Genomic DNA, 12539 nt, shown 5'->3' with positions numbered 1-12539 from the left:
CTTGTGCTTTCTGTTTTCTAGTACTGTCAGTATTGTCCCACCATCAGCAGCAGACAGTTGGCTCTAGCTCCCAACTTCTTTGGGCACTCCTAGCATGAACCTTGCTTTGCCCCTCAGAGGAATCTTTAGCAGGGGTGGGGCAGGGAACCCTCTCCTCCTCTGAAATCCAAGCACCAGCTGCAGAGAGCCTCCCCTTAAAGATCTGAGCACCGGGGCTTCCCTAGTGGCGCAGTGGTTGGGAGTCCGCCTGCCGATGCAGGGGACACGGGTTCGTGCCCCGGTCTGGGAAGATCCCACATGCCGCGGAGCGGCTGGGCCCGTGAGCCATGGCCGCTGAGCCTGCGCATCCGGAGCCTGTGCTCCGCAACGGGAGAGGCCACAACAGTGAGAGGCCCGCGTATCAGAAAAAAAAAAAAAAGATCTGAGCACCAAACCTACAGGGCCTCTCCTCTGAGCTCCTAGGTTCTAGAAACTTGATTTCTTCCTTTTGTTCTCACAGTCCTAAAGCTTCTTCCTGCAGTTACTAATCTCTGGTTACCTTAGCTTCTTGTTTTTTCCTTTTAGTCTTCCAACACCTGTGTAACCAATTCCCTGTATTTAATATCTTCTGTTTGAAACACTTAAGTGTGTTTCTGTTTTTCTAATTGGACCTTGACTTATACAGTTAGTAAATGACAGGGCTGGGATTCAGATCCAGTAGCCTGACTCCAGAGCTCATACTCTTAATTGCTATTCATATTATTCTAAGTGCTTAAAAACAAAACAAAAATAAGACAAAAAAGTAAACTTGACTTTAAATAACCCTTGGGACAAAGAGGGACCAAAAATTGTAAAATGTAATTGGAGTATTTAGGTCTTAAATAATGATTAGAGAAAAGTTAAAACCCTGTGACACACAAAAGCTATATTTATTGAGAGTGAAGCTCTTAGCTTTAAATGGTTTTATTTTTAAACAAGAAAGAAAAAAGCAAACACACCAAATATTTGTCTAAATAATTAGAAACATAATAAAATAAACCAAGGTAGGGAATTCCCTGCCTGGCAGTCCAGCGGTTAAGACTCGGTGCTTTTACTGCCATGGGCCTGGGTTCGATCCCTGGTTGGGGAACTAAGATCCCAAAAGCCACATGGTGCAGAAAATAAAATAAAATAAAATAAAATAAAATAAAATAAAATAAAATAAACCAAGGTAAAGCCAAAGGGAAAACAAAATACAAACAAAAGTAGAAAATATGCAAGTCTCATGTCTACTTTTGCTGATCATTTTACCATTTTTTAAAATCCTCAGTGCCTGGCAGACCTCAGGGCTCCTTGCACATAGTGGAAAAAGTCAGTTTTAATGCAATATGTTCTCCATCAACTAAAACTATTCACACACACATACATAGGTAATATACATGCATACTGAAAATGACAGGGATGATATCCATCTAACTGTCGTAGGGTTTACTTATGAGTAATGAGATCAATTATTTTTATTCTTCTTCCTTCTGCTTTTCTTCTTCCTGCTTTTCTATATTTCCAAATTTTACAAAATTATTATGCATTATTATAACTAGAAAAAAAGTTTTTAAAATAACCTTTCATCAAAAAATTTTTAAGTCCTTTGTTATAAAGCAGAAACTAACACACCACTGTAAAGCAATTATACGCCAATAAAGATGTTTAAAAAAATTTTTTTAAAGGCCTAAGATCAAATTGGGGAAAAGTGTTTTCCATTTATGTGACGAGGGTTGTTTTTTTAAAAAATTAATTTATTTTTTATTTATTTATTTTTTGGCTGCATTGGATCTTCATTGCTGCACGTGGGCTTTCTATAGTTGCTGTGAGCGGGGGCTACTCTTCGTTGCGGTGCGCGGGCTTCTCATTGCCATGGCTTCTCTTGGTGAGGAGCACGGGCTCTAGGCACGTGAGCTTCAGTAGTTGCGGCACGCAGGCTCAGTAGTTGTGGTCTACAGGCTCTAGAGTGCAGGCTCAGTAGTTGTGGCGCACGGGCTTAATTGCTCCGTGGCATGTGGGATCTTCCTGGACCAGGGATCGAACCCGTGTCCCCTGCATTGGCAGGTGGATTCTCAACCACTGCACCACCAGGGAAGCCCAAGGGGTTTTAATTAATGTCATTAATATATAAAGACCTGCACATCTAATCTAAAGTAGTCACTCAGACAATTTCTATCATATCACTCTAGTCTAATTATATTATGGTATTTACCATTATGCAACATTTTGCTTGACTTGTTTGCTCATTTACTGTGTTTTCCTTACCCTGACCCTAACGTAGGCTCTCTTACAAGGAGAAACCTTGTTTATCTTGTTCCACATCAAATTGCCTATTCCTAGAACAGTGCCTAGTACATGCGAGGAGCTCAGTATATACCAACTGAATAAATAAAAGAGTACTTTCAATCAATTCTTAAAAATGAATGCTCCAACAGAATAACTGTATAACAATGTGATTTTAAAGTGAAGAAATATACATATCCAATAAGTTTTAGACTATAAACTCTGTAAGGAAAGGAATATGTCTACCTATTTATCATTATATTTCCAGTTCCTAACACAGTTTTGACATGAAATAGATACTTAATAAAACAATCAATGAATAAATGAATGAACATAATGCTAAAGAAAAAAATTTCATGACACTTGTCAAAGACAGTAAAGAAGACTTTATTCAGGAGGGACTATTGCAGTGAGGATTTGGTGGTAGGGAAGAGAGACCAAGCTCAAATCCAAATACAATCAGTATAAGTAGAGATCTATAGCCAAAGAGCAGGGTGGAGGGAAAATTACTAAGAGGAAACATCAAGGCTAGGGGGATTCTTGCTGGTCAGACTCAACAGGATTCTTGCCTTAAGGCAGCCCAAGGTGATAAGATATTGAGAGTGAAGGATAAGGAATTTGACCAGATTTCTAGAGTGATCATCTATCAGGGGTGAGGGATTTTCACTAAACTGGCCCAGCAGAATTCTTGCTAAAACTGGACTAACTGGGCCAAGGACCGAGCCCAAGGTCAAAGTCTAGTCAAAAAGAGGACTCAGAGGAGCTGATTCAAGTTTGGTCAAGGAGAGTCTTTCTCAATGGAAGTCTTTGAAAAATGTTCACTAACTTAAACAATGACAATTAAAGCGACGAGCACCATTTCTACTTATCAAAATGTAATAGAGGGGACTTCCCTGGCGGTGCAGTGGTTAAGAATCCACCTGCCAATGCAGGGGACCCGGTTTTGAGCCCCGGTCTGGGAAGATCCCACATGCTGCAGAGCAACTAAGCCCTGTGCGCCACAACTACTGAGCCTGTGCTCTAGAGCCCACAAGCCACAGCTACTGAAGCCCGCGCGCCTAGAAGCCTGTGCTCCACAACAGGAGAAGCCACCGCAATGAGAAGCCCACACACCACAAGGAAGAGTAGCCCCCTGCTCGCCACAACTAGAGAAAGCCCGTGTGCAGCAAAGAAGACCCAATGCAGCCAAAAATAAATTAATTAATTAACTTTAAAAAATGTAATAAATCTCTCTCTCTCTCTTTTTTTTTTTTTAAAGACAGGTCACTGGTAGAGAGTGACTGGGGGCTATTTTATTGTATTTTATTTATTTATTTATTTTGGCCATGCCGTGTGGCATGAGGGATCTTAGCTCCCTGACCAGAGATTAAACCCATGTTCCCTGCATTGGGAGTGCAGAGTCTTAACCATTGGACCACCAGGGAAGTCCTAGATTTCTCTTTAAACTGTACAAACTCAGTGTTCACAAGGGTATGGAAATACTTAGGATTTAACGTCTTCTTTTAAGACCAAAAACTTCCTGAGTTGCAAGGAGTATATCTATTTTGTTCATTGTAATAAACTTTCAAAGGCGTAGCCCATGGTGGGCACTTTAACATTTGTTAACTGAATCACTGAGTGGGGAGCAAATCAGTATTAACTTTCCTAGAGGGTACTTTGGCTCTATAGCTGTAAAAACATTCATACCTTTTGACCTAGTTATTCCATTAAAAAAAATCATAGCCTTAGGAAAAAAGTCAAAGAAGCACAAATAAGGATATTCATTCTAATCATATACAGTAAGTCCCCTGCATACAAACCTTCAAGTTGTGAACTTTCAAAGATGCAAACATGCAGTCCATCAACATCAGGCATGAGTGAAATTGCAGCCTGCCTTCTATCACCTATTGCCGACGATCCTTCAGCTCTACCATCTCCCACCTCCTCTCCCTCCTCCAGTCAGTAACTCTTCTTGCCTCTTCACTTGATGCCAGCCCCTGTAGGCCAGCTGTTGTACTGTACTACTCTACTTTTTAAGGTACAGTAGTACAGTACAGTGCAGTAGATTAAAAATGTTTTCTTTAATTTTTGTGTTTGTTTGTTTTTTATGTATTATTTGTGTGAAAAGTATTATAGACCTATTACAGTACAGTACTACATAGCCAATTGTGTTAGTTGGGTGCCTAGGCTTTGTTGGACTTAATGAACAAATTGGACTTACGTACATGCTCTCAGAATGGAACTCATTCGTATGTAGGGGACTTACTGTATGTATAACAGTAAAATTTTAAAATAAAACAATACAGTATTCAAAGAACGGATTATTAAGAGCAGCCATTAAAAATAATGCTTCTGAAAGACATGTAATGAAATGGGAAACTATTAAATGAAAAAAAAAGTACCAAATATGTATTGTGATCCAATATGGTAAAAAACAAAACAAAACAAAACAATTTATATATGGAAAAATGATAAAAAGAAATTGATCAAAATGTCAATAGCACAAATAAATGGAAAGATATTCCATGCTCATGGATTGGAAGAATTAATATTATTAAAATGTCCATACTACCCAAAGCAATATACAGATTCAGTGCAATCCCTATCAAAATTCCAATGGCATATTTCACAGAAACAGAACAAAAAAATCCTAAAATTTGTATGGAACCATAAAAGACCCTGAATAGATAGGCAAAACAATCTTGAGAAAGACGAACAAAGCTGGAGGCATTATGCTCCTTGATTTTTGAACTATATTACAAAGCTATAATAATTAAAACAGTATGGTATTGGAATACATACACATAGATCAATGAAATAGAATACAGGGCCCAGAAATAAACGCATGCATATATGAAAAGGAGCCAAGAACATACAATGGGGAAAGAACAATCTTTTCAATAAAGTGTCGGGAAAATGGACAGCCACTTGCAAAAGAATGAAACTGGACCCCTGTCTTGTACCATATACAAAAATCATCTCAAAATGGATTAAAGATTTGAAAGTAAGACCTGAAATCTTAAGACTCCTAGAAGAAAACATAAGCTACTTGACATAGGTCTTGCCATGATTTTTTTGAATCTGACTCCAAAAGCAAAAGCAACAAAAGCAAAAATAGACAAGTGAGGCTACATTAAACTAAAAAGCTTCTGTACAGCAAAGGAAACCATCAACAAAACAAAAATGCAACATACTGAATGGGAGAAAATATTTTCAAATCATATATCTAATAAGGGGCTAATATCCAAAAATATAAAGAACTCATATGACTCAATAGCATAAAACAAACAATCTGATTAAAAAATGGGCAAAAGATATGGAGATGTATTTTTCCAAAGACATATGGGTGGTCAATAGGTACATGAAAAGATGTTCTACACCATCAACCATCAGGGAAAGGCAAGTCAAAACCACAATGAGATATCACCTTACACCTGTTAAAATGGTTATTATCAAAAAGACTAGAAATAACAAGTGTTGGTGAGGATGTGGAGAAAAGGGTATCTTTGTGCACTGTTGGCAGGAATGTAAATTGGCATAGCCACTATGGAAAACAGAAGGAGTTTCCTCAAAAAAATAAAAAATAAGACTACCATATGATCCAGCAATTCCACTTCCTGGTATTTATCTGTAGAAAATGAAAACACTAATTTGAAAAGATATATGTACCTCCCTGTTCATTGTAACATTATTTACAATAGCCAAGGTATATTAACAACCTAAGTGTTCACTGATGGATAAATGGATAAAGAAACTGTGGTATATATACACAATGGAATATTATTCAGCCATAAAAAAGGAAATCTTGCCACATGTGACAATATGAATGGACCTCAAGGGCATTATGCTAAGGGAAATAAGTCAGAGAAAGACAAATACCATGTGATCTCTGTTATACATATATGTATATATCTCTTAGATGCAGAGAACAGATTGGTGATTTCCAAAGGTTGGGGTGGGTGAGGGGGCATGGTGGGAGAAACAGGTGAACTGTTTTCTTCTTGTTGTTGCTTAAATAAATTGAGTTTTAATAAAAGATGAGGACTGAGAGCTGCCTATTGGACATATTAATGTGGAGAATTGTTGGAGACAGCAAGAATAGACAATCGTATTGAGGTGTTTTTGCAGGAAAGAGGTACAGAAAAATGCGGTAGGTGCTGGAGAAGGATGAAAATTCAAGGTAAATTGATGTTTAACTAATGACATCAAAATGAACTGCAGGAGAAGGTAGAAATATGAGAGACCTAGAATGTTTCACCTGCCTTTCATGTTATCCAAGAGGACTGAATATCCTATACACTTTATTCATCCATTGAGATTTACTGGTATCTAACTTGGACTTTCAGGTCTAGCAACATTTTTGATGAAGGAATTCTGCTAAGAGAACATTTCTATGGTTATTCAGACTATTAGAATTCAATCTAATTAGGACCCTGATAAGAAGCATTGAATATGTTTCAGCAATTTTGTTTGATTTTTCATTAAATTACTAATTCATTTGTTCAAAGTATTTATTAAGCACTCACTACGTATGTGTGAGTCAGTTGCTAAGGACAGAAAGATGAATGTGGTGTAATCCTGAAGGGATAAACATGTGAACAAGTAACAGCAGTACAAATTGATATGGGCTATAAATGGTATAGTCGTCCCTCAGGATCCGAGGGGGATTTGTTCCAGTACCCTTCTCAGATACCCAAATCTGCTGATGCTCAAGTCCCTTACATAAAATGGCGCATTATTTGCACATAACTTATGCACAAGAGATGATACTTTAAATCATCTCTAAATTATTATAAAACCTAATACAATGTAAATGCTATGTAAATAGTTACTGGCCAAGGTAAATTCAAGTTTTGCTTTTTGGAACTTTCTGGAATTTTTTTTTTCGGAATATTTTCATTCTGTACTTGGTTTAATCCTCAGATGTGCAACCGTCAGATACAGAGGGCCAACTGTACATTCAAAGTGCTGTAGTAACAGTAAATAGCAGAACACAGCAGAAGGGGTAGTTGAAAGATTTATAGGGCAACTAAAAGGAGAAAGGGGATTTAGAATTACAATAGGGCGTTGGACTGGAAAATGTTGAGAGGTCCTTGAAAATTTGAGCTTCATGAAAACAGTGAATGCAAAAAAAAAAAGTCAATAGCAATTATCTCAGTGATTTTTATTCTGAGTTGACTTCTTCATACTTTCTTCAATGATTATATAATTACTTTTCTAACCAGAAAACAAAACAAACCCAAAAAAATCCAAGAAATCTTTTTAAAGAAAAGAAATGGCTGTTACTATGTCCCTTCTGCTAAACAGGGGCTCTCAAACTTGAAAATGCATCAGAATCACCTGGATGGTTGGTGAAAAGAGATTGCCACCTCTGCCCCTCCCTCCTATTCAACAGATCTAGGTGGGGCCTGATAATTTGCATTTCTAATAAGTTCCACTGGACTAAAAGATTGCAATATAGAATGGCTATATGGTACAGTGAAAATGACTGGGTTTTGAGGTCAGGTTGTGATTCTGGTTCTGCCCTTTGCAGGCTGTGTGTAGCAACAGTTGACCTACTTTAACCACACTCAGCCCGTTTCCACATTGATAAAATAAAAGTAACACACACCTCATAAGTGTATTGTGAAGGCTGAATGATATGATTAAATATCCAGTGCAGTGCAGGCCTTAGTTAAGGTCCTTAAATAATGTTGGTCCCCTTCCCTTTGATTTCCTCTATGGATGAACCACACATTTGCCATAACTGGGTTTACTGTGACATGGTTTAGTCACATCACAGGTCAAATCATTTCCTCCAAACCTAACAAACCATGCACATCCCTCTGCTACTAACAAAATCTTCATTGTTCATTTATAAAATTGGGGATAATAGTATAATAGTGTCTACTTTGCACAGGTGCATCCACGAGGGTTAAACAAGATACCATGTTAAGTGCCTAAATCAGTAATTGGCATGTGGTAGATGTATAGTAACTTTCCTTTCCCTTTCCCTTTAATTGGATATTTCTCCATAGTATCTCCTTGACCAAGTTCAAAATGGTCTAGAATAACTCAAAACAACTTTTCCACCCTAATCAGATTGTTTTCTGTGTCACATTTAATTTGAAGTCAATTATTTGGTTTATTTAAATACTGGTAAGGATAGATATAAACTATTGTACTGGATGTTCAAGGAGATAAGTAGAAGACTGTTACCTGATTCTGAGTAGTTGGTTGAGGCGACAATACACTTGAAAAGCTGCAAGGCCAGGTAGGACAAATCATACAGAAATAAGTGTGGTAGGAGTTTTGAGATTACAGTGGTTGATGTGATTATTTTACACTAAGATCTAGAGAATTACTGAGTTGTAAGAGAGCTATGGCTTTATGGCTGAGAAAACAGGTCCTGAGAGCTAAGTGGTCTAGAGGCACAGCTATGGAGTGGCAGGGGTTTCCTGTCTCCCAGTCCTGTGTTGCTTATAGATATGTTTCTTACTTTCAGTAGGCAGTTTGGTATAGCTAGTTAAGCACTGGGTTCTGAAGCTAAAATGCTTGGATTTGAGTCCTGGTTTTTCCAGTTACTATCTGTGTGACTTTGGGCAAGTCACTTATCTCTATGCTTCAGTTCCTCCATCTATAAAGTGAAAATAATAATAGTACCTTATTTCACAGGGTTGTTGTGAGGATTCACTAACTTAATATATGTAAAGCATTAAAAACTGTAGTTTTGACATTATAACTGCCATTAGTCTCTAAGAGAATGGAAGACAAGAAGTCCAGTCTTCTGTTTTTTCTTTCTTTTTCTTCTTCTTTTTAAAACTTCCTCCCTCAGATTCTGATCAAAGCATCCACATGAGTGCTCAATAAATACATGTTAGCTACCTTAATCTTATAGGATAAAAACACATTTTTATATCTCAGAAGTAAGACTTGGGATTTGTATAAGTCAGGCCTAGTCTGGTAACAGGAAAGTCTAGAAAAGTAAAAACTGAGATAGCAACAGATTCCAGGATCCAGGGCTTCTTTAAAAAAGCCAGGCAAGGGACTTCCCTGGTGGCGCAGTGGTTAAGAATCCACCTGCCAGGGCAGGGGACACGGGTTCGATCCCTGGTCCAGGAAGAGCCCACATGCCGAGACGCAACTAAACCCATCTGCCACAACTACTTAGCTTGCGCTCTAGAGCCTGTGTGCTGCAACTACTGAGCCCCCGCGCTGCAACTACTGAAGCCCACGCGCCTAGAGCCTGTGCTCTGCAACAAGAGAAGCCACCACAATGAAAAGCCCGCGCACCGCAGCGAAGAGTAGCCCCCGCTCCCCACAACTTGAGGAAGCCCATGCGCAGCAACGAAGACCCAGTGCAGCCAAAAAAATAAAAGAAATTAAAAAAAGAAAATAAAAAAGCCAGGCAAGATCAATAGATGCAGAGAAAGATGGAGGTCAATGAATCTAATCTCAAATATGCGTTCCCACCTATTTTAAGATCTATTCCAAACTTCCTTGGAGAAAATCTAGACTTTTAAGGAAAGTGCAGAGAACATGCCTCCCGTGGGCTTGCTTTGAGGGAATGTTTCAGCAGGTGCTGCATTCCGCCCTGGAGGTGGCTGCATGGAGTTGTGAATTGAGGTGACAACATTGATTCCCCCCCTGAAGAAAAGATGCTGTCTCTACACAGGAACTTTAACTGATAGTTTAACTACAGTGATACTACTTGAAACATGAGGAAGAAAGAGGAAGAGGAGGAGGAGAAAAGGGAGAAGGAAAAGAGGGAGGAGAAAAAAGAGAAGGAGGAGGAAGAAGCAGCAGAAACCGCTGTCAAGCCAGTCACAAGTCAGTTCAATAGTCATTTTAGAAAAAGCAAGAACCTTCCCCCCCGACCCCCCTCCGCCCTGGAGCACCTTTCTCTACGCTCCTCAAATGCCTGCTGAAAAAATTCTGGGACTAATTTACAAGCTAAGAAGGCTGTCGCAGAATTAGGGAGAGCAGGTGGAGGTGAGAAATAACCTATATTGAGGGACTTGAAAAATCATGGATTTGGGGAGGGGGGATGGGCACGGATTTGGCAATACCTTCAGCATCATCTGTCAGGAAATCTAGGGATGGAAGAAGGTTCCAAGAGGGGTCCCAAATCTTCTGCATTTTGCAGATGCAAATCACATCGTCCACCTCCACTCTCGGCACTCGAGCGGTATCAGGATAAAATAAGCATCAAAAGGGGAATCTTGAAGTGAAAACAAATAGCAGAAGGTCAGCCTAGAGTTCTTGTGTGGGAGTGGCTTAACAAAGGTCAGCACAGCCACAGCATCAGAAAAGGTGGAAGAATTAAGGGTCACCGACAGACGAGCCCCAAAGTTTGGGGTTTGGGTCTCCTGGTACCCTACGATTTGCCCCGCACACACACCCTTTAAGTTTCTCAGTTTGAGTCTCGCCTGTAGACTTCCTGAAAAGACACGGTCTTATTAAGCGTTCTCACAGCGCCTAGCTCAGAGCTGACCCTTGAGCCGGTTCTCAATAACATCTGGGAGCAAAAGCCGCTTTTGAAGTTGGAGGAGGAAGGGCTCTGGGTTTATTTATGTTAGGGTTGGCTTTCGGGTGTGGCCTGGCACCAACTGCCAGCAAAAATTTCCCGATCACCTCCGGTCTTCCACCTCTGCCCAGGTGACGTCGGTAAGCCCCGCAGGACCAGCTAGGGGCTAAGCGGCTAAGCCGCGTCCTTCAGGTGTCAGTCTCAATCCGTTCGGAAACCACAATCCCCAGAATCCCTTGTGCAGGGAGGTCAAGTCGCAAATAAGATGGCTCCAGAAGGGTGGGACATGCAGCAGGGTGGAAACCCTGGTCCCTGGCAGTTTCTTTACCGGATGTGTTTAAATAACTGAATCCCCACAAATGCACCACTCCACTAACCACCTCCGTGGCCGAGGAGGCAACCGCAGCCGCCTCTCTCGGTCGTCCAGGGGCATCCTGGGAGTTGCAGTCCAGTCGCTGGGCTGCGCCGAACAACCTTTCCCATAGTGCCCTACGGGTCGGGCAATTTCAACATTCTTTTCCAAAACTCTCCCCGCACTGAGATCCCCTTTCCCCGATCCCCTTCTCTCCGACAACTCCTTCCCATCTGTGGCGACAGAGCGGCGGCCGCCGGTGGCCTGGGCCCCTGGCCGGGTCGCCCCGAGAGGCACTTCCGGCGGCGGTTCACTTCCTGGTTGGGTGGATGGAGCCGAGCGGGAGCGCGCGCGGGGGAGGGGCGGCGGGTTAGTCTCCGCCAGGCGCTCCGGGGATCAGCTGGCGGGCGGGCGGGCGCCGAACGCGGCCCCGGCTCTCGCTGCAGCGCCGCCTCCTCTCCTTGTCGCAGGCCGGCCCGGCGGCCGTGACAATGTTGCGGCGCTGGTAGCTGGGCGCCGGCCGCCAAGCCATCTCAAGTGGGTGCCGCTGGGATGCTGCCTCGCGGGGCGGCGGGGAGACCGGGGAGGAGGGGAAGCAGTGCTGGGTTGGGTCAGCGCTGCCCGAGGCGGCCCGAATCCCTCCTTTTTCAGACCCCGGGGCACGGGGTCCCGGGTTCTGGGGCCGGGGACGCGTTTTCAGCCCCAGGGTTTTTCTTTCTAAGAAAATGCATGAAGCGTTTCCCCAGGATGGTGGCTTTTGCTCCCCCTAGGACTCAGCAGTTGAATTTTTAAGTGTGTTACTGATTCATCCTCTCTTCCTCTGTCATCACAGGTTTAAACTTACACGAATCGCTCTCTTGAGGAGGAGGGGACCGCCGCGCGATTGACACGCATATTCCTATAGGCATCCTCCCTCAGCCCCCACCCCCTCGGCCGGATTCGGGTGGCTCCTCTCCTAGCTGAAATCCGAGAAGAAATCCTTGGATCTCTTGTTTAAAAAAAAAAAAATCTAGAAACCGTCGGTATTTTGCTTTACTGCTTCCTTTCCGCAAGATGAAGAAGTTTTTCGACTCCCGGCGAGAGCAGGGCGGCTCTGGCCTGGGCTCCGGCTCCAGCGGAGGAGGGGGCAGCACCTCGGGCCTGGGCAGTGGCTACATCGGAAGGGTCTTTGGCATTGGGCGACAGCAGGTCACTGTGGACGAGGTGTTGGCGGAAGGTATGGTGGGACTCTTTCAGTGCGCCGTAAATTAAATTTTTGTGCTGATGCAGCAAGACGTTGAATGTATGAATGGGTTTTGACCAGTTGACCCTCCCTTGCCCCTCCCCTTGCCCTGTGAATCATTGTCCTTGAGAAATTTGAAACTGAGATTTCAAAGTGACAGGGCTTTATGGGGTGGGGGGAATTTGCCAGAAATTGTT

General features: G+C 42.0%; 1 protein-coding gene across 13 annotated transcripts in view; it reads left to right on the top strand.

The window, feature by feature from the left end:
• Positions 1 to 11500: 11500 nt before the first annotated feature.
• The window catches only part of AAK1 (AP2 associated kinase 1), a 167263-nt gene continuing 166224 nt past the window's right edge, over positions 11501 to 12539 (top strand). For 8 of the 13 annotated variants that reach the window (XM_082643342.1, XM_082643344.1, XM_082643343.1 and 5 more), the window contains exons 1-2: positions 11501 to 11657; positions 11953 to 12336. In XM_082643342.1, the coding sequence (XP_082499468.1) occupies positions 12174 to 12336 (163 nt within the window). In that variant the 5' untranslated portion in view covers positions 11501 to 11657; positions 11953 to 12173. The remainder of the gene's footprint in view (positions 11658 to 11952; positions 12337 to 12539) is intronic. The other 5 variants (XM_082643339.1, XM_082643340.1, XM_082643338.1 and 2 more) reach the window with 1 other exon arrangement.

The sequence above is a fragment of the Mesoplodon mirus genome (genome assembly GCF_964341445.2).
Source record: "Mesoplodon mirus genome assembly, chromosome: 14".
In the NCBI taxonomy this organism is placed as follows: domain Eukaryota; kingdom Metazoa; phylum Chordata; class Mammalia; order Artiodactyla; family Ziphiidae; genus Mesoplodon; species Mesoplodon mirus.
The sequence above is the reverse complement of the archived record's forward strand: the minus strand, read 5'-3'. Positions and strand labels throughout refer to the sequence as shown.